The 27,664-nt window shown below is 56.8% G+C and overlaps 1 protein-coding gene across 2 annotated transcripts; it reads left to right on the forward strand.

Moving 5' to 3' along the window:
• Positions 1–152: 152 nt before the first annotated feature.
• On the forward strand, positions 153–26,293 carry ADORA1 (adenosine A1 receptor). 2 transcript variants are annotated; one of them, XM_074563975.1, is made up of 3 exons: positions 153–617; positions 1,051–1,436; positions 25,310–26,293. In XM_074563975.1, exons 2-3 carry the CDS (start codon positions 1,096–1,098, stop codon positions 25,941–25,943), a joined length of 975 nt encoding a protein of 324 aa, XP_074420076.1. In that variant the 5' UTR covers positions 153–617; positions 1,051–1,095; the 3' UTR covers positions 25,944–26,293. The 2 variants fall into 2 exon arrangements, with proteins under 2 accessions (XP_074420076.1, XP_074420075.1); XM_074563974.1 differs by lacking the exon at positions 153–617 and adding an exon at positions 795–861.
• The last annotated feature ends 1,371 nt before the right edge of the window (positions 26,294–27,664 follow it).

Below are 27,664 nucleotides of genomic sequence, written 5' to 3' on the forward strand. Positions count from 1 at the left end.
CTGGACCCGGAGCAGCGGCCGCTCCGTGCCCGGGTGATGCGCTGGGTCCTCCCTCACCCCCGGCTCCGGCTCTGCCTCCGTCCTCCCCCCTCCAGCTCCCCGCACCCTCTGCTCACACCCGACCTCAAAAACCGGTTGGGTCGCTAAAACCGGGACCCGACCTGTGTCGGGAGCTTGGGGCTGGGGCTGGCTCCGGCTCCGGCTCCGCTGCTGCCCCCCCCGTCGGCCCCCCCCCGCCGCCGCTCACCCTGCCCCCCCACCCCCGCCCGGCTCTGCCCCCCCCCGCTTCTCCCTTCCCCGGTTCTTCCCGGGCCCGGCGAGCCCCAAATCGGGTGAGTCGCTCTTTAAACGGCTGGAAGCTGCACCATGTGATGCTCCAGCTCCGGCTGGGAGCTGGCAGAGCCCGCAAGAGCCGAACGGTGCCGGGCACCGGGGGACGCAGCGGAGCCCCGCTCGCCGCGGCAAGCCCGGTCCCCGCCGCCCCGAGCATCCCTCCGGCCGCCCGCCCCCCCCCCCCCCCCCCCAGCATGCCCCCCGCCTTACCCTGCGGGTGAAGACTTCTTGCTATTTTTGGGGTGAGGGCAGCCCAAAACAAGCCCTCGGCTTTGCAGGACAAGGTGAGCTGGGTCGGGGCCGGGCGGCTGCTGCCGGGCGAGGTCGGCGGGAGGAAGCAGCCGGGACCGGGGGGGTGGGGGGGGAGCGGGGGGAAGCGGGGGCTCCGCTCCGGCTGCATCGGCCCCGTGGGGCTCTGGAGGACGGTCCCGGGGCGGCCCCGAGGGGCGGGAGGCGGGGGGGTCCGGGGCTGGCCGGCGGCTCCCGCTAGCCCCGCAGCTCCGGGAGCGGTTGGGAAGCAGGATGGAGGTGGGTGCAGGATGAGCCCCCGGAGGGGAGGGGGCGGCGCAGCCCCAGGGGACGACACAGACGGGAGAGGGCTATTTTTCCCACCCCCCCCCACTCCCCCACCCCCCGCCCCCCGCCGCACCGGCTGCATCCCGGCTCGCAGCCCGGTTAACGATGCCAGTCGCTAACCGCCTCCCCGTGCCTTTGCAGGTGACCGAGGGACCCCAGCGTGAGGGGGGGGGGGACCGGAGCATCATGGCACACCCCGTCTCAGCCTTCCAGGCTGCTTACATCTCCATCGAAGTCCTCATCGCTTTGGTGTCCGTGCCGGGGAATATCCTGGTCATTTGGGCTGTGAAGATGAACCAGGCGCTGCGGGATGCCACTTTCTGCTTCATCGTCTCGCTGGCGGTGGCCGACGTGGCCGTGGGGGCTCTGGTCATCCCCCTGGCCATCATCATCAACATCGGACCACAGACGGAGTTTTACAGCTGCCTCATGGTGGCCTGTCCCGTCCTCATCCTCACCGAGAGCTCCATCCTGGCGCTCCTGGCCATCGCCGTGGATCGATATCTGCGGGTGAAGATCCCCGTCAGGTAGGAAAACCCATCGGGACGGGCTCTGCGGTGGCTGCTGTGGGGGTTAAAAGGGAGCGAGGATGCCCCAAACTCTGGGGGAAGCACTGGGAGAAAGGTTCTTCTTCCACATTGCTGACCAGGGCACCTCTGGCCGCAGCAGCAATCGGGGCTGGCTGGGCCGGGGGCGTCCTGGAGCCTCCGGCAGCGATGTTTGGGGGTTCAGGGGGGTGCAGGCAGAGATTGCATTGTGCAGCCGGCGGGCAGGGGAGGGCAGCCTTTCATGGCGTACCCATGGCAGGGACAAAGTGCCCCCCCCCTGCACATGGGAAGGCACGGTCGGGGTGCTTCGGGGAGTGGAAAGGGGATGATAGATTTGCCTCCAGCCCAGGTTTTTCTCTGCTGTGGGGAGCCCAGGAGCCCCGGGGTGATAACCTGCTTGCTCATGGACACATGGGACACGGCTTTAGGGTTTTGAGGGACCGGAGGTGACAGCCCAGCACACCTCATGGGACAGGCTCACCCAGGAGAAACCGCTGGCTATGGGGCTGCCCCACAAATGACTCCTCTCCCTGTTTTTCCCCTTCTCATCATCTGTATCTGTGGTCAAAGCCAAGCCCATAGCAAACACTGTGGGGCATAAACGGTGGGGACGCACTTTATTTGAACTCTGCTGCTCCTGGAGGAGATATTTAACCACTTTGTGCCTGGCTCCCTCCCCGACGGTTCTACAGCCCCTGGGGCTGGGGGGAGGCAGCCGCGGGGCCGGGATGCTGCGGTGGGAGCCGGGGGGATATCAGTGGGGCTGGAAGGGGATGGGACACCGGGTGTCGGCACCACTCGAGTGCAGCCCACACATCCCGGCGCAGCCCCTCAATGCGCGGTTGCTGTCGCTGGTCTCCCTTGCTCCGTTCGAGGACATGCCCAGGCTGCAGGGACACCTTTGCCAGGCTTGTCGGCTCCGGAAAGGTTCCCGCTGCTGAGACCATTGCTGGAAAACTCAGCCTAACCAGGATGGCTGAGCACACGCACAGCTCGTGTCACCCCACTGACGCCCTTGTAATTCAGACATGGGCTCCAGCCTGTTTGCTGGAGGGGTCCACGACCCTTGATCAGCACAAAGGTTCCCCAAAAGGTACCAAACCCTCTTGTGTTAGGTGCTGCTCAGACCTCGAGGGGCGTAGGACCCTTCCCAGGGCAGGAATCACCTTCCTGTACAGGGAGACAGGGACAGGAGGCACCTGCATCGGGATCAGCTGGCTGCTCAGGGGTGCTCGGTGTCCCCAGATCCACTGGATCAGGCCAGAGATCTGTTGCTTTGTGGATTTTTCCCCCAGCCGTGGCCGGCACAGGCTGCTCGGTGAAGGAGCGTAAGGCAGAGTCGGGGTGGGGGGGGCAGAGGATAAAACCACAGTCCGTTGCCCACACGATTTCGCAGGCTGTTCCCAACTTCCTCCCTAAAAGTGTGATTTTTTTTTTCCCAGTCTGAAAAAATCCTCGTCTTCCAACCCATCGGTGTAACCGCAGCGATTCTCACCCTGCCGCCGCTCTCGGTGCTTTTTTTGGTCCTCCTGCATCCCCTGCGCGGTGGGGATGGGTTCAGGTGTGGGAGGACTCAGGCTTTATACATAGCAACGCTGCCTGGCTCACGTCTGTCATTTTTCTAACAAACCCAGTCTTTTTTCCTCCCTTGCTGCCTCTGAGCATCAAATGGGCCTTTCTGGGGGGGAGATTTCTGCCCCGAATCCAGGAGTTTTGCTGGGAGAAATATTAAGTTAGAGCCCTCCTCTGGTACATAATTTGGGTGCGTTTTTCTTAGGCAATATCAACCCTGAATTTGGTCGTCCTGTTTCGTGCCCGAACATTGGGCATTGTAGGATTTTTCCTCTGAATTTTTGTAGCCTACTTTAATACTGAAAGGCTTCATAGCCTCAACAAAAAGGGTTCAGCTTCGCTAGCTCCCCTGTTTGCTTATCCCTGGATGTTCCCTTCTTTCCCTGGCGCGAATTCCCAGCATTTGGCAAATGCGGTGTTCTTAGGTGATTTTTGGGCCCTGGGCACAGCAGCGGCAAAAAAAAAAAACAACATTGGATCTCGCAAATAGGACTGAAAATGCCGCTAGAGAATACTCCCTGAATCTGAAATGCCTCAAGTTTCTCCCAACCTGTTGCCGGACGCTAAGAGATGATGCTGGAAGCGTTCGTACAGCGCTGACAGCTCGAATCGTGGCTTCCTGGTGTCGTTCCTCACCGTGACACCGAACCCACCGGTGTGCAAAGCGCTGCTGGGTGCAGAGAGCCTGCGGCACCGCGGCAGCACTCGGGTCCCCAGCAAGACACCCGCCGTGGGGCTGTGTCCATCATAGGGGCCCTGGAAGAAGCCAGCTCCCTCTCTGGCAAAGCTCCCCCTAAGCCCGTCACCCTTCGCCTTTATATTTGGGCTCTGTGGCCAGGTCTCCCTGGATTTGGGATGTCCAAGGGGGATACAGCACAGGAGGAGGAGACGACCCATGCCCACGCGTGGCTGCTGGTGCATGGTAGAACTGCTAATTTCCCGGAGGTCCACGGGCAGAAGCAGTCCCCAGCAGCGATGGCATCCCACAGAGATTTGCAGGCAGGTGGGGAGCGATGTGGGGAGATCCCTGCCTCCGCCACATCCCTGGGGTGGCCAGGACACGCAGCAGGGGCATCCCCTCCGGCACGGGGCCAGCCAGCGTCAGGCACGGAGGGGACAGGGTCAGCAGACAGTGCCGCAGCCCGCTCCTCTGCCAAAGAAAGTCCCCAGATAAGCCTGGCACAGGGTGGCTGCTCGCCAGCGTGACCCACACGTGGCCAAGGGGGTCTCATGGGCTGTTGTGTGCAGGATTCCCCCACCCCCATCCCCGACACCACTCTCCGCTTGCAGGCGGTCCTGGCTCTGCCAAGGCTCGGGGAGGGGGTACAGCGGGAAATGGAAGTGAATGCGTTTCAAAGAGGCAGCCGGCAGGGACGGGGAGCAGCAGAGAGGTTCCGTGCATCCCTGCTCCGTCCTCCTGCCGACCGCCCCGCAAATGCCATCTCCGCTCCGGGCGTCCCCAGCAAGTCACGACTTTTCATTTTGGGTTCCATGAAGGGGTGTGCAAGGGTCTCCACGTCCCTGTCACGTACTGGGGCCAACCAGGGGGGAGATGCCAACAGGACCGTTGGCTGGGGAGAGTTGTCTGAAGGAGAAGCAAAGTCACCACTGGACTTTCCAGGCTTTCTATTTAATTAGGGGGAGCAAGGACTGGAAGCGCCACTTGGCAGGGAGGGGGGAACATGGTGCATCGCAGCCTGGCTCCGGCTCCGGGCTGCCCACCCCTGGCCCCGGGGGCTGAGAGCTTGGGGGAACAGCCTACAGGTTTGCTCCTTCTTCCAGCAAAGCCACGGACCCGTCCCCTGCCCACGCACCCGCCGGAGAGCGAGCTCCGGGGTGAAGGGGTCGGGGGTCGGGAGCTTTGCGGTCCCGGGGGTGGGTATTTGCTGGAGGCGCGTCTTCAGCAACCGGTACCCTGAGACATTTGTAGTGTGTCTCGGGATGGCAGCGGGAGGTGCCCAAGCGGCATCCGACACTTCGTCTCGGGCATCTTCCTCGCTCCCGTGGCCGTGTTGCCCAGGGACACAGAAACACAGAGGAACGTGGGCCACTCGTGCAAGGTGGAGGCCGATTTTGTGGGATGGAGAGGGGTCTTGCGTGGCTCTGAGTTGGCACCTCCTTCCTCCTGCTCTCGGAGGTAAACCCAGTGCACACCCAGCATGGTCGGGGGACGGGGATATCCCACCGAAACCTCTCCCTCTGCCCCAAACCCCTGGCTAGCATCCCTCCCGGCTGCGGGGGTCTGAAGGATGCTGCCTCCCCCCAAGGGGCCTTTTCTCCACTGTGGAAGGATGCAAGAGCATCGCTTGGGATGAGCAGGCTGGAGCAGAGGGTACCACGCTCCCCAGCCTCCACAGGAACCACTCTAAACAGCTGGAAACCACCTAAAATAGGTTTGCTGCCTTCATGCTGGTGGAAAAGCTCCCATTTCCCCTCTTGCGTCCTTCCTCCCCAGCCGGTGGCAAGGCAGGACCCCCGTCCTGTCATCCCCCACTAGCCGGGCACAGCGGGGTCCCCCAGCCCAGCCCAAACTTCCCTCTCGCATCTCCGGGAAGATGAAACGAGTTCAAAGGGAGGGGAAGCAGCCAACCGGGGGCGTCCGACAGGAACCGGCCCCTCGGCATCCCCGCGGCGGCGGCTGGCGGCAGGATGCTGGAGGGGACGGTGCCGGAGGGATGTTTATGGGGGGATGTAGCTCCTTCGGCGTCAGCCTCCGCTGGCCCAGGGGCCCCTGTCCCTGCTCTGAGATGCTGCATTGGGCTTTTTGGAGAGGGACACGGCAGAAGGAGCTGGTGTCCTTGGCACACGCTGAACCACAGCCCCTTGTCCGGGGATGCTGGATGCACGGACACAGCCTGGTCCTGTCTTGATGTGTCCTTGGGGGTCCTCGCCTTGTCCGCTTCACTTGGACCACCAGCTCTTTCCTCAAATGCTTTGAAACACGCCAGGAAGATAAAAACTGGATAAATCTGCTGGTAGCAAGGGCCCTTGCACGTGGGGGTCTCTCACTCCACAGCAGGGACCACCACCCTCGGTGCCTGGGCCCCGACATGGGGGTGCCCCCAGCAGCCCTGCCCCTTCTCACCCTGTGGCATCCCAGGGAGCATCCCGCCAGGGCGAGCTACATTGTGTGTTGCTGAAGGTTTCAAACGCACACGTGAGGCTGCAGAGCCACGGAAAGGAGACCAAACGGGGCTGGAAATTGCTAGGAAGGCGGGGGGGGCAGGAGGCTGGTGCGCAGCAGGGGGAGAGCCCAGGGTAAAGCAGGGTCTGCGGGTGGCTCTGCGGACAGCACAGCCATTCTCCGATGGTTCAGAAGTGTCCTGTGCTGAGCCTTATGAGATAGAACAGCTCAGGGGGGCAGGAGCATCCCTCGGTCCTGGACTGCAGCGCTTGCAAGCCAGGAGACGAGGACTTGCAGGAAGGACTTGCAGGTGACCTGCGAGCTCTTGGATGGAGCTGCTGGTGGAAGGGGGAAGCTTTCCCCCCTCAATTCCGCTGTTTTTCAGGCTTCTGCCTGAGCTCGGGCTCTTGCCGGGATTGCAACGCTCTTTCCCCTTCTCTCTGAGCCTGCCAAGGGCTGCAGGCGTGGGGCCAGCTGGGGCTGGGTCACAGGGAACCTAGGAAGTCTCGTCGCCCTCGGCCAGCTGGGTCGTGGAGCAGGACACGCGTCTGAGATGGTTTTCCCGTCTTTTTTTCACTGAGAGTTCATGGAGGGTCTTGGCAGGAGCGCAATGGGCACCCTGCTGCCATGGGAGGGGGGATGAGAAGGACGTCGGGATGAAACTCTGCTTTGGCCCAAATTCCCAGGCATCAAAGCACGTAAGGGCCCATGGGAAATATTTCCAGCACTCCCAATACTAAGTGCCAGGAAACTTGCCCGGACACCTGGGCTCTGAGACCCAGCAGATGTGTCCGGGATGGAGACAGGGGAGTTTCGGACCAGGCTGGGATGTGTGGTGGCCCCAGTGCCTGTGGGAGCTGGTCCCCTGGGGATGGTACCCAGCGAAAAAGGGAGGTATCCAACCTCAGAAGCAATTTTTCAGGCTGGCACGAGGGTTTCAACCCAGAGCAATGGGATGGAATTAAGAAAATTAAATGTACGCTCCATCTGAGGGCAATTTACTGGCCAGGCGATGGGTTTCACGTGTGCCCAGGGAGGCAAGGGTGACTGGAGATGCCTCTAGCCAGCCTGGCCAGAACAGCAGACAATAAGTGACGGCAGCGGCGAGCAATCCTGCCCAGCCAGGCAAGTGGATAAACCACACTGTGGCTCTTCCGAGGCTTATTTTTAAATTCGGAGAAAACATTTCAAAAGCGTCCAGGTGACTCAGAGCAGGGAAGGAGCGTGAGCTGGGAGAGCTGCAGGGGGGGCTCTTACACCCGGGAGCTCATCTAGGTTTCTTTCAACCTCCGTTAGTCAACGAAAAGAGGCCGTCCATCCTTACAGGCCCTTGCCCCTGCAAAAGAAATGTGCATTTCCAGGGAAAGCATTCCCATTTTACCCGAACCAGAGAAATTCTGGGGACTGGCAGGTCTTTGCAGCCTCAGAGTGATTTTCTCTCTGCCCTTGCTGCCCTCCACCAGGTATATTTTTAGCAAACGAGGGTGACCTATGGAGACCTTCGTTCCCAAGGAACAGGCAGATCCGAACAGAGGATGGAGAATAAAAGGCAGAAACTCGAGTGCGGAGAGGTTTGCTGGAGACTTCGGGTAGTTTCTGAGCTGTGGTTTCCAGCCCCCCGCACCAGTTCAGTGTGTGGGTGCTAAACCGGAGCAAGCATTTCACAGCGAGCTCTGCTGGAACCAGATCCAGGGTGCACAGACAAGCTGTGGCCGCTCCGGGACCAGGAGCTCAATTCTGGCGTCACCAAAATATTCGGAGCCTTGGAAACGGGAAGGGATTTACCAGCAGGTTATATTGGTCTCGAGATGCTGGTAAATACCCAGGCGAGCCGGTTTCCAGCACGACTCTGTGATCCGCAGAGTAATTTTCAGCCAAGAGCGAGCTCAGTCGGAGATCAAAGCCACCAGGGCTCTTCCCTCGGCGAGGGGACGGCTGGATGAGGCTGGGCGGGAGCGCGCACAGCTGCTGCAGCGGCGACGCCAGGCGTTTGCCGTCAGACGCAAAATCAGGTCACCCGAAAAAGCTGCAGCCGCTGCCGTGCCAGCCAGAGGGAAGCGGCTTGGGCTGTAAGCGGTGTCCCCGGCTCCGGGGCTCCTAGGGAAAACCCCGGGGTTTGCGGGTGTCCCCCTCCTCGGGGCGCAGCGAGGGTCTGACCGTGGGATGCTCCGTTCTCGGTATCACGGAGGGAAGGGGAGAAGAGCGGTGAATCCTCTGCATGTTGCACTGGACTTGCTGATATTTGGGATCATTTCCAAATGTTCTGGGAAAAATGCGTGGCCTCCAGAGACCCTGGGCTGGCTTCCAGGGCAGCAGCACCCTGGCTCATCCCAGCCCTTCTCCCGTGGGGCAAGACGAGGTCCCCGTGCTGGGTAATCTGCCCGGGGTATCACCTCGCCCTGACCCCGTTAGCTGCGAGTCAACATCTGTCCCTTCAGCGCCGCTTATGTCCGTCTGCGTTGCGCTGCAGGGCGATGGGTGAAAACCAGCTCCTTCTTGCTGGTATTTGCTCGCTACACCCCAAAATCACGCTCTGGGAATATTTTCATTGTTTTTTTTTCCAATTTCTACTGATTTTCAGGTTAAAGCATTGACCCTTGACAATGCATCACCAGTAAATTTGAAGGCGTGTTCCCAGCCAGGGCAATAGCACATTTGCAGAGAGGGAAACTGAGGCACAGAGCAGCACCATGGCTCACGCAGGGTGACCCCACCAGGCAGGGACAGAGGCTGGGGCACAGCAGGTATGGAAGCTGAGATACGCCAGGACAGCCTGGCCTTTCTCTTCATGCCCTGTGCAGTGATCAGTTGTCACGATTGTGGCGGGAGCATCCAGCCGCCAGGCTCTTCCATGATCCCAGCCCATGCCATGGTGGTCCGTGCAGGAGTAACTCAATGAAACGGGGTTACCCAGGAGGCCAAATGGTCCTCCCGGGCTGCAGGTCCCTGATCTGCAGAGCCCGGACCCAAGAATGCCAAAAGTCACTCTTGTCGGCAATTGGTGCTGATTAAAAGTGACACCATCTCCATCCGCTGAGAGCGTCAAAAGGGGCTGAGACACATTTATAGGGACGATGCCCTCAACAAGGGGAGTCCTGCCCATGAATTCATCCCGCAGGGAGTACAGACATCAAACCAGATGGAGATGGGTGGATGGAACCCAGCAAGGCTCTGCCACCTCCATAGCAGCGATTCGGGTGTGTTGGGCACCATCAACCCGAGAGGAACTTCTCTACAAAGCGGACAGAAGGGACACTAGCCAGCTTGCATTTCTTCATCCCACGGCAATATAAACTGACCGTGAGGTCCCCATTGAGCAAAAGGTGAGGAGCACCAACAGCCAGGGCCACCCTGACATGGTGGGATGGACAGCGAGGTGTCTGCAGTAAGATGGTCCTGTGTCCACGGTATGGATAGTCTGTCAGACAGGTTGAGCAGCAGAGCCCCCAAAACACCTGGGGACATCCAGACAGACTGTCACACTCCCAACAGCACCTCTGAGCACTTCAGAGATGGTTTTCCCTTTTCTGGAGTGACTGGGGTGTTTCCAAGGGCTCTGGGTTGGTGGAGGCCATGGTGTCCAGTTGGGGTTTGGTGTCCAGTGCTTTCCAACCACGATGCGCAGCTGCTGGCACTAAGACAAGTGAAACACCCTACAGAAGGAGGCTCTGCCAAAGCAAAAGCTGCTGATTCAGCCTGCCCAGTCCCGCCAGCCCAGCCTGGCCCTGCAGGCAGCGTGTCAGGAGTGAGTCAGGACCAGCTCACCATGGTGTGCGCCGTCACCCCGGCTGGAGCTGTGCTCAGGGCGTGCAGGAGCCCTTTGATGGGGAGTCCTGGGTCTTCTCCCACACCATAGATGGAAGAATGTGACTCCATCGGCAGGAGGTGTCATCATCACCTGGTTCCCGCCTCTGCTCCGCGCTGGCTGGAGCAGGCGATAGAGCAGAAATAAGTGACTCAGGGGGCTGGGGCTGGGTGCGCAGATGGGCTCAGGCACTCCTCTGCCACAGAGCCAGCACCGACCCCTTCCCCAGCCACAGGCTCTGGAGCCACAGGCTGGTGTCCCTGTCATTGCCCAGCCCTTGGCACGTGCATGTGGCGTCTGTCTTGCTCTGGTCGGACATGTGCCATGTGGCCACCAACAGCTGAGCCACCCTCAGCTCCTTTTACACCCCAGGGTGCAGCACAGCAGGGCTTGTCTAGCCCATTCCCCATGTTAGGAGGAGCTTGACTGTGTCTTAAAAGTGCCAGGTTGACTTTGTTGACCAGAAACAGGAGTCTGGCCGTGGGCTTGGATGGAGACAGTTGGGACAAAGTCCCACCAGACTCCATTTTCAAAGTCGGATCTGGAGGGACTCCCAGAGCCACAGCTGCAGTTTGCAGTCAGTGAGGCCAGACCCAACGAGATCTCCAGTCCAGGACATCTCAAAGCGGCTTTGTACCCAAACACAAGGGACTATTGGACAGGAGGCCAGGCTCTGAGGGGACACAGCAGCCACTTGGCTGGGTGGCCTGGGACCTGCAATTTCCTGGGACTTCAAGGCAGAGCAGGCAGGGCTGGGTAAAGGCTCAGGGACGGGGGCCACGGAGCCACTGCATCCAAATGGCTGTGCTTGAAATCAGCCTGACAGCAGGGAGGAATGACTCATCCCAAGGAGTCACAGAGCGAGCCTCGGCAAGGAGCGGGGTTTGGGTGGGACCTGTCAGAGCAGACGAGAGGGAGTCAAGAGGGGTCCGAAATTCAGAAAGTCAGCATATTGGCAGGTCTATATTCGGGTGCGGAGGCAGGGGGGACAGAAAGGTCGCTGCAACACAGAGAAGGAGGAAAACGCGGAGGAGGCACAGTGGTGAAATGACCTGGGAGATGAGTTTCTTCATGACACACACGGGAGTCATTTCAGCGTGGAAAGGAACTGATGGGCTGGAAGAAAACCTCTGGATGGAGGAAGGGCAGGGGAAAACCCTGCAGGGTCTTGCCTCCAGGGGTGTGAGGGAAGCCTAGGTGTGGACCAGGGGGGCTGCGGTCCCTGCAGACAGCGGGACATGGAGCACGGAGGAGACCACACGCATAAGGACAGGTTGAGAGTTTGTCCCCTTGAGGACAAGAGCGCTATCTCAGAGCCTGGGGAAATGACAGCCAGCTAATACAGACAGTATTGGTTTATCCTGGAGGTAAATTAATGATTTTTCAAAACGTATACAGCAGGGATGGATGCAGGAGCTGGGAGCTGGAGAGAGCCCAATGTGCAGGTTGCCAACGGGCTGGGACGAGCGGTCCCAGGGAGCCGGTCCTTTTGGGACACATCTCATCCAAGGTGCCCTGAACTTTCAAGCCCCATGGAATGGGAAACCAGCCGTCCCAGAGGCTGTCCGGGCTCCTGGCAGGGACTTGCCTTCTCTGGCAGCACGGCTGCCCAGCTGCCGGGGCAGGCGCACGGCTCTTGCGCGGGATGCCCAGTTGCAAGAAAGAGCGATTGATGCCCTCCAAGGCGGCCACAAAAAAGCCCCACAGCCAGCGGGGTGTCCTGCAGAATAGCAATGAGCTGAGCACCCCCTGCTCCGCAGCACCCAGCTCCACTGCAGCCTGCCGCCGGGCACGTAGCCGCCTTTCTGACAGGAGGGCGGCTGAACGGGTAGGTCTAGGTACAAAGGAGACATCATTGGTGATGCCATCGTGAAGACAGTGTAAAATAACCCTGAGGTGTTGGGACCCTCCTTCCTATAGAGCACAGGCAGCAATTGCCTATGGGCTAAGGGCCAGATGGGTGACGGGGGGCAAACAGGGGAGGAAGGACCATTTTTGGCGATGTAGGGCAGCACAGGGCAGGATCAGCCACTGGAAACTTTGCAGCGTCTGGGTTTGGCCTTCACTGCACTGAGCCCGGTGGGACCCAGCGGCTCCCCCTCACACCCTCGCCCCATCTCTTGCTGCCTTTTCCATCCTCCCCCCCATCCCTTCCTTGCCTGGGCTTTGCCCCCCCAGCACTGAGCAGGGGCCGCTTTCAGCAGCTGCCACAGTCTTGGGTGATTTGCTTGGATTTTTGTTAAGAACATAAGTCTCTGTTCACAAAAAGGAGCTGGAGGAGGAAAGCGAATTTATTCCCTTGTTTTCCTGGCCAGCCTCCGTCCATGCTGTCCCTGAGACCATGCGACGCTCCTGCGCCCAGACCCCCGGGTACCAGCAATGCCCGAGCAACACCACAGGGACACAGAGGCAGAAAGGTGACATCCCTCAGTCCCGGACACTGCCTGGGGTGACAATAACACGTTTCCATTGCTCCTCAAAGGAGGGCCAGAGGGCAGAAAACCGGGACATCACTGGCATGGTCTATCCGCCTTTTCTGGGCCATTTCTCTCCCTGCATCCAGAGACCAGGATGATTTTTCTTGGCCTCCTTCAAATAAGGGAAGCGCCAGCTCCTGGCACCAGGAAGGCTTTCTCATCCAACTCCGTTCATTTTGCTTCACTTGGCATGTCACAGCCCCCCTCTGCGACTCAGTTTCCCCATCTGTTCACAGGGGGAATGATGCTACAAACTCTCCGAAAGCACCGAGAGGCTGATGCTCAGAAATGCTGTCTCAGACATAGCCATAATTAGCACAGTCTTACAGACTAAATTATTCCTTTCTTTTCTGCGCCGGTAAAAACAATCAGCGCCTTAAAGCTTGTGACATGCAAACATGAGACGCTCGTTTTCCTCAGTGCAAACGGCTCTGCTCACCCGCCGCAGCGAGCGGCCGAGACAGGGAGAGAGCTCAGAGCGTGTCCAGATGGAGGTGGCACAGCTGGCACAGAGCCAGACGGACGCCGCGTGGGTGCAGGCGAGTGGGGTCTATTTTTAGGGAGATCATTCCCCCCGTTCATCACTGCCGGGACACACGTGCTTTAAGGACGTGCTTTATGGAAGGGTGATGGCCGGGTCCCTCTCAGGCTTTACGGGAACCATCACTGTCCTCGTGCTTGGGGAGGACTTGGTCGTGCCTGGCCCATGCATCCTTCATCTCCATGCCCTGCGCCAGCCAGGCTGCCTGGGCAGTCCCAGGCTATGTCTGCCCATTGCTCCTTGCCTGGATTTAATTGACAGAGTAATTAGGAAGATGCAGAGGGTGTAATTTATGCCTCGCTGATGCATTTGGCTTCAACTGGTCTTGGGTCTGAGCTCTTTCTCTCTGCCATCCTGATGGAAACACTGAGCTGCTTCCTTCCGGGCAACAAGGTTCAATCAGTTTTCCTCCAAGGGAATAAATAATCTTTTAAATCTGAAAGAGGAAACAGAGTTTAAATAATAAACTTCAGGTTTGCTTTGCACTTGCACTTTTTATTTGTTTTCTTGGCGAAAGATTGATTCTCTGCGGTGAGGGAACATTTGATTGCGGTGTTAACTGGAGCCTTCACTTTCAATTTGGCATTTCATTTGGATGATCAAGATATATAGATCTGGACAGATTCTTCCCAACATAAATAACTTGGTGGCTTGACACGTACGTACTCCGATCCTCACTTCTCCTGTTTCTATGGTGTTGTGGAGGGGCGAATAACACAGTTTTTACTCATACTTTGGTGGCAAGTTGTGTTGGGTGGAAGTTGGAAGTCAACTATAGCACGAAATGGCACCTCCAAAATGATTTTCACTAATTGAATGTACATATAGCCAACTCATTAGCGTAAAAAAAAAAAAAAAAATTAATCCAACTGCTTTTTGCATTTGAAATTGATCTTTTAATCATGGGAAGTATGTGTTGGACAGAAGATGCTGAACTGGTTGTTTTGGGTTATGGTGTCCTCTGAGGTTTAGAAACAGTAGATCTCGTCGGCACTCCTGATTCTCATTTGGATGTGAGGCAGAGAAAACAACCTCCCTCGTTTTGCAGCTTCCAGCCAATTTTTCAGTCTTGAATGTACTAATCTCCTGAATCGGGCTAAGTGCAAGAAGGGAAATGTTCCCTTTGCAGCGACAAATTGTGCTGTGAGGATCCTGGACAGCAATAACAAGTTGTAGCCTAAGAAACTGAGGAGTTCAGTTGTTGATTGCAAACTCAGGAGGCGGGTTAGTAAGCAGAAGTGTAAAAACCAAGAAATTAAAAGCCAGCCGATACTAATCTCTTGCTCCAGATGTAATTATCTCTTTTTCTGAAGGGTCCTTCTGCATCGGAGAGATAAAGATCCACCTCAGCCCTGCCTCATGGCTGGGTTAATGCCTCTTCACAGGAGATGCTATCTCCAGTCTCCTGCCTCCCATTTACCCAGGGAGTGGAGCTCGATGTCCTGTCGGATGCAGATGAAATGCCAACGGCAGGTCTCAAGACCCTTCCTATTTCCTTTCCAGTTGGGATCTCTGATCTGCTCCTGCCTTTTAATGGCTCTCGGTGTTTTTCAGACTCACCTGGTTGGAGGTGTCCTCTGGGTACTGGCTTGTCCTTTGATGTAGCGGCATTCTCAGAGCGTGATGGTGACATGCAGGGAAGGACGGTGGCACCGGGCAACCTGCCCTGGTGCTGTACAGATGGCACCAGGCGCCTCCTTAGCTGGCATCTTCCTCCTAGCGCAGCCGGCTTTCTGCAAGCCACAGCGTTTTGTGGGACGGAGTGTGAGCCATAGAGGCTCTCGGAGCCCCATCACACCAGGCGTTTTATATCTGCCGCCTCATTTCAATTTCTCGTAGAGCCCACATTTGTCAGATTTGTTGTTTTAAGTGGTTTTTAGAGCTGCTTTCTTTCTTCGTCCTCCCCTCTCCCTGCTCCCTTTTCCATTTTTGGCGCTGACTTTCGGAGTCCTCCTTTCAAAGAGGCTCTTTTGCATGAAGAACAAAAAATATGCAAAGCATAGAAAAATTCAAATACAATACAAATAGTGTTTGAAAAAACACTGCTTTTATCCAGCAAAGTCCTGGATTTACACTGAAGATAGCCAAAGCTGCGTTTTATCCCTTCTCCTTTGTACTACACAAGTACGTCGCCCTGACTTCTCTAGTCACACAGAGACACGCAGAGACACGGAGAGACACGCAGGATCAGCTGCTGAGCCCGGCCTGGGCAATCAGCTCCCACCGCGACAGGGGCAGGGCTGATGTGTGAGAACCTTTGAGTTGGCCACATCCACAGGGTGATGGTCTGGCGTGGCGAGAACAGATGACCTGAGACCAAGCGCATTGATCTTCCCACCACGATGCTGGGCAAGAAACACCTCCAGCGCACTGTCCAGAGAGGGATGCACGTGGGTTTTGAGTGACTCCTCCTGAAAGCTTCTCGCCCTGCAGAAATTGCCTCCTGCCGGAGGTGGGGTTGCTCCCAGCATAGCAGGGGCTCAGACGTGTGATGGGGGCGTGCGGGACCTGGACTGAGACTCAGACCCGTACTCCTCTCCAAGGAGATGGTGCCACACCACATTTCTATTTTTGACAGCCAAACTGTATAAACACTAAAAAAGTCCAGGAAATTTATTGCGCAGAGGTAACACTGAAGCCAAGTCCGCCATGCCCATCATGCTGTCCACCAGCGATGTAGCCAGCTCTCATCATTTCACCCCCGTCGCTTCGGGACTGGGCTGTTCCCCTCTATGTGCCCTAATTTCCAAAGTCCTGGTGCTGTAGAAGAATCTCGACTTCTGTTTCTTTTCTCTTTTAGAGCAGCACTTCTCGTGCTTTGCATTGCAGAGAAATGCTCAAAAATGCTGCTGCCTGAAACCAGGAGCCAAAAGACAAGAACATCACATTTTTTTCCCCCTAGTTCTGAGATTCTGCAGCTCATTTCATGATTTTGCAGCTGTGGCCAACAGCGTTAAATCATTTCCCTCACACCTACCTCGGCGTCCTGGAGGGAGAAGCCAGTGATCCAGGAAAATCCTGGAGGGCTGTGACCACACATAGTGGAGCTGGGAGGGAGCCCTGGAGCCGCCTGGGTGTGGGAGACGGAAACCTGCCTCTTACCCCATAAGGAAGAAGGGAGCGAATCTGTGGCTCGGTGCGACTTGTACCCCATTGAGCAGGGACACCCTCAGGACTGTCACACAGCATCATGAGGGTGGCACATCCAGAGCACAGACACCCCAGCGTGGGCACTCAGCACCCTTGGGTGCACTCAGTGCTGCCCACGGCATCGGGCAGTCCCATCCCCTTTGGGGCACAGAGGGGCTGCGTGGGGTTAGAGGGCAGCACTCCCTGGCAGACAGAAATCAAAGCATCATTTCCATCGGGCATCGGATGCCCTGGGTGTCCCCAAGCCCCTGCTTAACCCCCACCCCACCACGTCTTGGATGAGGGGGCTGAGCACCGGGTGAGTGGTCCTTGCGGAGCATTGCTGCTTACGCAGCGACAGAGCGCTTGAACCGGTCAGGATCCAGCTTGGAAACAAGATTAACTTTATGTGCAGAAAGGATTTATATCTGCTGCTGGGGTGAAGGATGCTGCTTGAAGGATGTGAGAAAAATCGCCTTTCTCATTAAGCAGCACCAGACAACGCACGCTCCTTTGCCTTCTTTGGACAACAGCAGTGTCTCCCCCGCAGCCGCGGCAGATCCTGAAGGGCAGGGACATCTGCGAGGTCCCTGTGCTTTCCATCCCTCCTCTCTGCAATCTCCAGCCCTCCTCTGCTCCTCCTTCCCCTTGCAGCACCCTGTCGCAGTGGGAGCCGCTGGGATGCCCAAAGGGAAGCCGTTGGCTCCGACCCACGGCAGACCCACCATGGAGGTTACTCACATCGCACTTCTGAGAGGAGGACAACTGGGCAAATGATCTGAAAGAAGCTCTGCAGTTACTGGAAGCCTGTGGTTTGTTCCCAAAGATGGGTTGTGATTCATCGCCAGAGCCCAGAGATTCCAGCGGCACAGATATCCCAAGCGAAGCAAGCTGCAGAGATCCAGCCAGCAGCTATTTCTCCATGGAGGCCAGGAGCAGCTCCAGGAGGGGGGTGCAACTGCTCAGCAATGAACTCATCCAGGCTGGTGTGATGTTGTGGCTGCTCCTAACATCCCAGCGACCAGAGATGGGATAAGACTCTTCGGCTCAGCAGGCAAAGATTTAACTCAATCCTCTAGCTGGAACCCAAAATACGGGCAGATTTAGACTCAAAAACCAAGTGTGGGTGTGTGGATGGGTATTGGGGAGCAGGCAAACAAGTCCTTAAGCAGCCTCATGAGGCTGTGGGTGATGCTGCCCCATGGCAGATGCCAAGCTCGAGGTGGGCTGAGCTGTGGTGTGTGCTTTGAGGCTTGGTCCCACCGGGGCTGATGGCACCCAGAGAGCAGCAGAGGTGGGGGGATGTGTCTGGCCTCTGGGTCCCCGCCGTGGACCGCTGGAGCCGGGGGAGGACACCTCTTCCCACATTTGTAGCCATCCGCTGGATGGACGTCCCTGATGGGCTCTCATGTTCTCTATGGCCAGCCTGGGGTGAAGATACCCTGGCACAGCCTGGCTGCCCTGTAGAAGCGTCATTCCCCATTTTCAGGCATTTTAGACCATAAAGCTCTTTTCTACCTTATGTCTCCTGCTTCTTGTGGGGATACTCGTGTCCCTAGTGCTGCTTTTGGATGTGCCCACAGCCCTCAGGGATCCCAGGTGCCTCCAAGACCCCAGGAGATGTGTCAGGGTAGGTTGAACCCACACCAAGGCAGCGGTTATCTCCCCAGACCCTGTCTGGAGTCCAGGAGGGCTGCAAATGGTCCAGGTCCCTGCACAACCTGCTCTGTCATAGCTCAAAGCACAAAACCTCCTTTTTTCTGTCACTTTCTTGCTGTTTGTTGGAGCTGTGGCCAGCTCCAGCTTCACCCACTGCTAAACAAAGCACTCACCAAAGCCCTGGGGACGCCATGTCTCAGTGTGTGAGGACCAGTCAATTTTGGCAGGATGGATTTGTTCTCATAAGCCTCATAATCATCCTCGCCTTTATCCATTAAAGAATTACTGGCTAATAAAAACAGTTAGAGACATTTGGTGGACTTGCCAGCTGCTTCACCCAGCCATAGCTGCTTGTGCTTTGCAGTCACTTGTTGCAGAATAATTCCTGCTCAGAGAGCTACCGTTTTAGGATGGTAAAGCCAAACCCTGGACACAGACTGGGCCAGGAGGAACTTCAGTGGCGTGCACACAACCCAGAGCACTTATGGACCTGTACACCCCCACGCACATGCTTTCAGCCTCTCTCCTGGTGGCTTTGGACCAGGTTTGCGTTAAGCAGGCTCGTGGTGTGGTGCCGTCTCCCTCTTGCTGCAGTGGAGGAGACCCAAAGTGTTCTGGGAGCAGAGGTCCTCAAAGAAGAGGGTTGGTCATGCCCAGCTCCTCTCTCTGCTGAGCCTGGGGTGCTGAGCTGCTGTAACTCCAGGTCACCCCATGTGGGCTGAGCTGTAGGGCTTAGAAAGGTGCCAGCTGCTCGTAAGGCTGATGCCAAGCAGAAAGGACACCATATGGGGAGAAAATCCTCCTATGAGTCTCAACGGGGTGGTCCCAGCCTCCTCCACAGGGTGCTGTTCCAGCTGCAGTGGCAGCCGTGACCTCTGAAATCATGGCTCGTTGTACACAGGGGGACTGGCAGCAGCATGGCAGGGAGGACCTGGCACCCGTCGGGGACATCCATCCCTGGAGTCCCTCGCAGACTCACAGCTTTGGACCTCCTGCCCCCACCTCTTCTTGCAGCAGTCGACTCAGGGAGCAACGAGCACCCTTCTCCCGTGGTCCCCTGGGCTGTCCCAGCGTGTGCTCCAGACTGGGGCAGCTGGTGATGATGGGAGCAGGGCAGCCCTGACCTGGGCTCTGTCCCGATGGGTGCCAGAGAGGTTTTAGGTGGAGATTTGGGATGCAGACCCATCTGCATGGGTGATGGATAAAAGGTGTCGGTTTCCCATTGCTGCCTCTCCTGCTGCGGGAACCTGCTGCAGCCCCACCAAAAGTGTGACCTGTAGAAAACCCAACGTTGTCCTCACCCAAGTGTCCCCTCCAGCTGAGCTCTCACTCACTCTGAGCAAACAGATGGCACCAGGCAAGGATTTTCCTCCTCAGCTCCTTTTAAATCAGTTCCTCAAGGTCACGCGAGGAATCGGAGGCCAGGACAGTCGAAACCGCCTCGCTGCAGTCACCTGGCCTGTCCTCTCCCACCATGTCCCCCTGTCCCCTCTTGTCCCAGGGGCCTGCTGGCACTTCTCAGGTTTCTCCCACATCTCAAATTTCTTGCAGACCAACCAACCAGAGGTGCTGGGAGGGGACAGTGCACAGGGCACCTTGGGTCCTTCTGGTCCCTTTGGAACACTAGGAAGTGTCTCTGTGGTAGGACATTGGTGTCAGGCTGGAAATACTGTGCTCATGGAGGCTGCTGGGCTATTTTGATACAGGACAGGGGTTCCATCACCAACCAACACCAATGTCCTTGCCGCAGAAGGACACACTATTCTGGCTCACCTGAAAGACTCTCCAGGGGTTTTGGATCAGTTTTTTACATCTTTCCTTGCCAGCTGGCATCTGACAAGCAACAAGCCTGGGATTTTGGGATCAGGACTATCCCCCTTGCATCCTAGAGGAGATGCTGATAGGGCCAGTCTCCTCCCTTCCAAGCATTTGTAGGAACAGGCTGTAATGGAGGGCTCCATCCAGCTACTAGCTTTGGCTGATGTCGGTTGACATCAGTCCCTCCCAAGGCCACCGCTCACGTGGTGACACACGCACCAGCAGTCACAAACCCACATTTCTTCTGAGGTAGAAAACCAGAAGTGATGTGACCATGATAGCAACGTGCTGAAACGGTGTCGGCATCCTCCTGCCCAGGAGATGTTTTCTCACATCACCTCCACGGTTGTGTCGTTGCCACCTGTCAACCCCATCCTGGCTGCGAGAGATGCCGGGATGACGCAGGAGGGTGTGAAACGCCTTCATGGTGGGAGCCATCCAACAGCTCCAGTCGTCTTTGCAGACAACGTGGGCCCATCACTAGCGTTGACTCGCTGCAGTTGCTCGATGGATGCTGTCAGGAGTGTGAAGGTCTGGGAGGCTGGTGTTTGACCCCAAAGAGTCTCAAAGCTCCCAACTGTCACATAGGAGGGATGTGAACAAATAGGAGGTGCAGTCAAATGATGCAAGGGGGACGCTGGTGCTAGGAGGCATTTATGCCAATTCTAACAGACCTTTTTAGAAATTTCTAAATCCTTGATAACCTTCAAGATTTTGAACTTTGGGTTTTTACCTAAACGAAGCGCAAAAGAGATCTGAAGGGAAGGAGGGAAATAGCCAAAGCAAGAGACTGAAGAAGGAATAAACTTTTCATGTCCAGGGTGAGACGTGACAAAGGAGCCATGATCAGGATCCTTCTGTCACGCAGTGTCCCTTCTGCAGCACTTCCCACCTTGTGCGGGTGCCCAGGGACCTCCTCGTCCCAGCCCTGAGACGTGGCTGAGATCGTCCCTCGCAGCCGCCGGATGACACTTCGCATTTCTCAGCTTCACATTTCTGAGCAGCTTTGAACACCAACATCCGAATTTTCCCACCCAGTGGCCTCCAGGACACTGAAAGATCTGAAGCAAAGTTGCAGCCAGAAAAAAGGAGCAGAACCCAAAATGCTCTGGGATCAAAGCGCTTTTGTCTAGAGATTTCCAATTAGATCAGGACATGCTCTGGCTGCTTCTCCTTGCTGCGTTCATAGCGCAGATGAGCTTCATGTCAGCTTGGCCTCCTTTCCTCCTACCATGTTGGCTCCAGCTTCATTTCATTAGCGATGGCCTGCCTTCATTAGTGAATTAATTCCCCAGGAATTGCATTGCAATAAGGCCTACCAGAGCAAGGACCAGCGAAGCTGCATTTTGGGGCTGGCTGGACAACTGCAAGTATTTTATGGACAAAAAGGATATTCACAGAAATACTAAAAAAAAAAACAAATTTTGTTCAAACCTGACCTGAAATCTTTGAAGCTCTTTCAACCCCAACAAGAGGAGGTGTTTTGTGAGTTAGATTTGGATTGACCTGTGGGGTTTAGGAAACGAGCTCTTGTCTCTCTCTTGAGGGTCAGACCCCAAGATAAAAGTCAAATCAATAGAAATGCAATGGATGTGCCACTCTCCATTTGTTTTTGGATGTGTCCTAATATGTTATATGGCCATGGGGGCTTTGCCCACCCTGTGCCAGACACCTGAAGAGCAGGTCCTGGGCTGAGCTGGGCTCCCTTGGCTGCAGCAGAGAGGGATGCAGAGGTCTGGCCACTTCAAGATGTGGCAGAAGTTGAATCTAGTCTGGAAATGATGAGCAAAGGGAAAGGAGGGTGGGTAGCATCCTCGAGGTGAGGGCCTGGGGAGCATTTCATGATCTCCTGGAGAAAAGGGGCCTCAGCATCTCCCCCAGTGACTCCATCCTCAGCCCAAGAAACTTTGTTTGACTGCAACGTCCCCCGGCACATCCCACCATGAGGCAGCATCTGTCCCTGGAGGACCCTGCTCCATGTCTCCCCGTCAGCTCTGCACAGCCCTTGGGGACCATTTGTCTGCCTCCACCTCCACCCATCACTTCTTGCACTTCCTCTGGGGATACAAACAGCACTCTATTGATAATTGATATTTTGCCTCTTTGCATTATTTTCCAAACCCTCAAAGACATTTTTGTTCCACACCAAACCAAAGCTCCTGCTCATCCCATTTCACCAGGGTATCAGTGAGGCTGAACAGTGGCTGTGCTCCCGCCAGGCTCCTTTCTCCTGGCCTTGGCAGGGCGTCCTGGAGGACTTGGGGCGATGCCCATCTCTGTGGGGAAGGGATGGCGCAAAAACCACCAGTGAGGGAGGGCGGGAGGAAAATCTAGCAATTATGGTCAGGCTCAAAACCCCACAGACAAAGGAAACAAACCCAAATTGCATGATGATGGCGGTGACTGTGATCATGGATGTTTTAGTCACAGCTGTTAATAAAAATAATAGTAGTAATAAAATTGTAATGATGCTAGCAATTGTTCCAATGCTGATGATAATAATAAGATTATTTATTAATTGTGAGCCATTATCAGCATTATCTAGTGCTTCTGCCTCCCAGACCCATCCCAAACTCCAGCCCTATCATATTAATGCAAAATGAGGTAAACGAGGAAGACTTTTTCTTCATGGCATAACCAAGGCAGAAACACGGGAACAGCAAAGTCTGTCCCTGACCCTCTGCTAATTGTCCCCTGCCAAACCCCGTGTGTGATGGGGCTGAGCATTAGGTGGGATCTTGCATTTCCCTCCTTTGGGTAGGATTGTCAGCCTCCAGAGCAGCTGAGCCCTGTGAGAGCTGCATGGTCAGACCTGTGGGGCGGACGGAGGAGGAACTCAAGGTCATTTTATGGCTTTTGTAGGGCTCCATGTAGGGGTGACGGGAGGCAGTGGGCACCGGTCAACCCCCGGGGAGCACGTGTCCCTGCAGGTGCTGCAGCTGCCTCTGCCCTTGGCTTGTTCCTTGAAGGAGCAAAGGGAACAAAAGCCCCGGTTCCAAATGTTGTTGATTTCTATACGTTTTTCGGGTTCAGCTGTGGTTCCTGTGACTGTGATGCACACATGCAGGGGGATGCACACACAGGTTTTGCTCTCATCTGCCCGCTCCTTCTGCAGTGCCACGCTTAAGCTTCGTAGGGCGAAGTGAAGCGAGGAGGAGGGAGAGACGGGTCCTTACACTCCAACCATTGTGGGTGTTGGGCCAGGGATGTGCAGCCAGGTGGCAGGGATGGATGTGCAGCAAGGAGGGATGGATGTGAACCGTGGCAGAGAGATGGATGTGCGGCGGGGAGAAGGGATGGAGGCGTAGCGAGGTGGGAGCATCCGTGTGCGGCAGGGAAGAGGAAAGATGGATGTGTATTAACAAGGGATGGATGTGTATTAAGAAGGGATGGATGTGAATTGAGAAGGGATGGATGTGCAGCGAGGAGGTGGGAGGGACGTGCACTGAGGTGGATGAGCAGCCAGCAGCACGTGGGGTGGTTACTCTGCTATGTGTGTGTTACACCCTGTGGACCATGTGGGCCTGCGTGCACCCGGGGACCTGAGGTCTGCACGACCTCCACAGCTGTCCTGATAGCCATCTGCAACAACACACGGTGTTCTGGAGCTGCGGGGGGCCGGGACCGTCCGGGCTGGGCCCCCCGCAGCCGTTACCCATCCCCTCTGCCTTGGCTGCAAGAGTGAACACTGCGTTCCTCTCATCCAGCCCTGTCTCGGTCTCAGTGCTCCTTCTGTCCCCTGCGCTCCCCAAACCCAGGCGTGAGGGCAGGGGGAGAAGGGGTGGGTGCCCTGGGAGCAACTCGATCCCTGGGTGCTGGCTGCAAGCCCTGGGAGGGTGTTTGGGGATGGTGGTGGCACGGCTGCTGCTCAGCAGCCTCGTCTCTCCGGCGGTCGCTGTCGTACAGGTCTGCGGGACGGGGAGCACCCAGGACCATGGCGCATTCAGCAAAATCAGGAGAAGACCCTAGAAACCCCTGGGAGTGGGAAGACGGGACACAGCCTTGGATGCAGGGATTGCAGAGAGGGAAGGACTAAAGGGGTGTGTGTGTGTGCGGTTATTTCTAGTGTCCCCCCACCCTGAGCTGCTCGAACCTGGGAAGGTGGGAGTGGGGCGTCATGGCTGGAAGGGCACATCATCCCTCCCTAAGGGCCTGTTGTTGGTGACATGGGGTGCACGGTCCAGCACACAGCCCTGCGGCAGCCTCTGGTATCCCTCTGCCATCCGCTGCTCCCATGCCCCCCCCACCCCCCTTTCCTTCTCTCGTCCCACAGCTCTGGTGCTCTCCCACCATCCCTCATCCTCCCCGTGCCCCGGCTCTCCCTGCCTCGCGTCTTTCTCAGGGTCTCCTGCCCTCTCTCCTCCCCACAAGGAATAAATCACCCTCCGGCTCCAGCCTCGGCTCTCAGAGGAAACAGCAGCCCACGTTGCCACCTCCTTCCCATGGGACCTGGCTGCCTCCGGGATGCTGGGAATCTGTTTCCAGACCAGAGGGTGTTCATTCGGGAAAGTTCTTGGGCACTGGTGGCTGGACCCTCTGGACCCATAGGGACTGATGTCCCCCACCCCACCCCATGGCCCTCCGTGCTCCCACCCTGACACCTTGTCCATGAGGTGGGTCTTGAGAAGGGACCTTCAAAGGGGAGGGAGAGTGGGTTTGGGTGCTTGGCTGTATTAAAAAGCCCAGAAAAGCTCCATTTTTCCAGCGTGGGTAAAGGCTGCAGACATGCAGCAGGGAGTGCTGAGCATCACGATGGAGATCCAGGTTTGCCGGCCACCTCCACGTGGTTCTGTGGCCAGGTTAACACCGGCATCACTGAAAAACCCAGCAAACAGTCAGTAAAATGTGCTTTGTTCAATCCCCTCCAGTGGAAAGCAATAACACTTGGGCTGCAAATATTCTCGGCCTCCAAGGAGAAGCTTTCTCCTATGAGGGACAGGGGGAAAAAATCAATCTAACAGGCTCCACTTCCCGCTTGGAGAGCTCTGTAGGGACGAGCCCAGCCCTGGCGTGGTCCCTGGTGGCATCAGGGAGGGAGCAGAGCCCAGCCAGAGCAGCGCTCTCCTCCTCCTCCTCCATCCCTTGGCACCAGCCCATTCAGAAAGAGGGTTTTGTCGATGGGCCCAGCACATTAGGAGATGAAACAGGCTGTGCCCAGAAGCTTCCGCAGGGCTCCATTAGCCCCAGCGGATCCTTCCTCCAGCCTGGTGTGTCCCAGAGGACGCTTTTGCTGGCGATTTCCTCCCCTGGCACAGGGGCAATTGTCTGGGACGGGGTGCCGGCAGGGCCGGTGTGCATGGGGAGGAGAGGGTGACCTGCTGCTCTAGGTGTAGGGTGCTCAGACATAAGGTGGGCTGCCAGAGAGACATCAAAGCCCCCCTAGATATGAGGGTTGAACACTCTGTCACGCTGCAGGTTGCTAATGCATTTCCTGGCTTGGCATCAACCCCCAGAGCTCCAGGATCATGTCTGAGGTCTCTGCTCATCCCTGGGGCCAAGGGTGGTGGTGGTGGGAGACAGGGTGAGGTTCCCCAGGGCACATGCAGAGAAACTAGGCCGTTAACACATCTATCAGGACAAGCTGTTACTGATTGCCAAGGAAGGGAGTGAGGAGCATCATGCCACTGCAGCATGGGCACTGCCACCTCACGTGGGGCAGCCTTAACCCCAAGGCAGACCTTCCCGCTTGTGTTTAATTCTTTCTTGCGGTTGTTGTCTCTTCCACAGGTATAAGAGCGTGGTGACACCCCGGCGGGCAGCAGTGGCCATCGCTTGCTGTTGGATCGTCTCCTTTCTGGTGGGACTCACTCCTATGTTTGGCTGGAACAACCTGAACAAGATGCGGAGGACTCAGGAGCTGAACGCCAGCCACACAGAGTTTGTCATCAAGTGCCAGTTCGAGACGGTCATCAGCATGGAGTACATGGTGTACTTCAACTTCTTCGTTTGGGTCCTGCCTCCCCTGTTGCTGATGCTTCTCATCTACCTGGAAGTCTTCAACCTCATCCGCAAGCAACTCAACAAGAAGGTCTCCTCCAGCTCCAACGACCCCCAGAAGTATTATGGGAAGGAGCTGAAGATCGCCAAGTCGTTAGCACTGGTCCTCTTCCTCTTCGCGCTCAGCTGGCTCCCTCTGCACGTCCTCAACTGCATCACCTTGTTCTGCCCATCCTGTGAGACGCCGCACATCCTCACCTACATCGCCATCTTCCTCACCCACGGCAACTCGGCCATGAACCCCATCGTCTACGCCTTCAGGATCAAGAAGTTCCGGACAGCCTTCCTGCAGATCTGGAACCAGTACTTCTGCTGCAAAACCAACAAAAACGCCAGCACCACCACGGCCGAGACAGGCAACTAGGAGCTGGGAGAGAGTGGAGAGGGGTCCCCCGTGCCCAGCCTGGTCCCCGTCTGGCCGCTGCTCCTGCTGCCAGGGGACGGGGCAGTGAGGACACGGGAGGGCTGGGTTCACCAGCCCTGTGCAATCCGAACCGCCGTGTCCCCCAGCTGCGCCAGGGGGTTATTTATTCACAAGCATTGTACTGTTTTGATATTGTAGCCTGCACTGTCCCTTTCTTTTTTTTTTTCCTGTTTGTTTTTGGTTTTGTTTTGTTTTGTTTTTTAAAGCGTTGCCAAGTATTTAAGGAGAAATTGTACAGACAAAGGCACGGTTTATCTTCATGCAAATAAAGTAAAATGATAAAAACCGCCCAGGAGGTCCTCTGCCGTTGATGGAGACCTCTGGCTCCTTGGAGCAATGCTGGGGGCACCGCAGGTTCTGGCCCCCGCATCCATGGACCCACGGGGGTACCGGGGCAAAGGGTGGGAGTGAAGCTGCTGAGAACCAGGGCAGCCCAGGGCAATGTGATTTCTGCAGCTCTGAAGCTGGGAACTTTCAAGCCCTTTCTTTCCCCTCGGTAACCCGGGAGAGGTGAGCTGGGCGGAGACATGGGAAGAGGTGGGAAAAAGCATCCCATGGCCATGCCAGCGCCCACAGGGTGATGAACCCACCACCCCCACAGAGCAAAGGGTCAGTCTCCAACTCTCAGCGCTACCAGAGAGGTAGGTAGAGGGGAGAGGAAACCCTGAAGCATAACCCCAGAGCACTCTGCAAGTACCCTTTGCTGCCCCGATGTCTCCCCACGCACCCCAGCAGCACCCGCCACCCCTGCGAGCTGCACCCAGGGAGCTGTGTGCCTTCCACGTGTCTTCTGTCTCCTTTTACTTTGGCTTTGAGTCATTTCCCCCCTCTTTTCTCCTGCCTCTCTTCTGTGCAAAGCAGTAGCGAGTCTCTCCCAGCCCCTGTTTGTCTCATCTGCCCCATGTCGCTCCCTACCACCCTCCCTGTGCAGCCAAACCCTTTTGACCCAAACTTTGTGGGTTAGTTACTGCAGCCACCCCCACGGCCTGGGGGGGGGCAGAGGGGCACCTGCACCCATTTGGGGGTGAGTGGGGGACGTCTGCAGGCCACCGTGTTGGTGTTGATGTTGCCACAGGGCCATTTGCCCACCCCCATATGTCTCCCCTGGGTTTAGCCACGAGCAGGGTGTATCGTCGGTCACATTTGAGGAAGGGGTGGCTGGAGATGGACCATCACCCCCACCCAGTTCTGTGGTCCCTATAGATGCTGGCTCTGCAGCAGGATCTTTTTCAGGGTTGAAGTGGTGGTGGGAAGAGTTAATTCGAGTTAATTGGGATTCTTTTCTTATCAGCATCCCTTGTTCACCAGTCTCCCATTGGAAACACACTTCCTATGACCCTTCCCCTGCCCCGGCAGGGTTGTGCCCCTTGGACGTCACTGACGGGCAAAGCCACTGCAGCAAGTTCCCGCAGGGGCCGGGAGGGGTGAGTGGTGGGTGGGTGAGATTTATGGGTGGCTCGTTAGCCGGCCATGGAGAGCAATGCCACGCACATGTAGCACAGGCAACGGGGCTGCTGGGTGTCCCCATAGCCCACCGCTGCAGCCAGCTCTGTTTAGCCTGGAGGGCTCTCTCTTGGGAGGAAGAGGAGGGCAGCAAAGAGGGGTGGGAGGAAGGACGAGGGGCTCAGCTTCCCACATTTTGCAAGGGCCTCAATATATCC

The sequence above is a fragment of the Larus michahellis genome, chromosome 21 (genome assembly GCF_964199755.1).
Source record: "Larus michahellis chromosome 21, bLarMic1.1, whole genome shotgun sequence".
Taxonomy (NCBI): Eukaryota; Metazoa; Chordata; class Aves; order Charadriiformes; family Laridae; genus Larus; species Larus michahellis.

Coding starts and splice junctions, on each gene's coding strand:
- ADORA1 (XM_074563974.1), top strand. Junction 1,437..25,309: donor CGGGTGAAGATCCCCGTCAG/GTAGGAAAACCC, acceptor TCTCTTCCACAG/GTATAAGAGCGTGGTGACAC.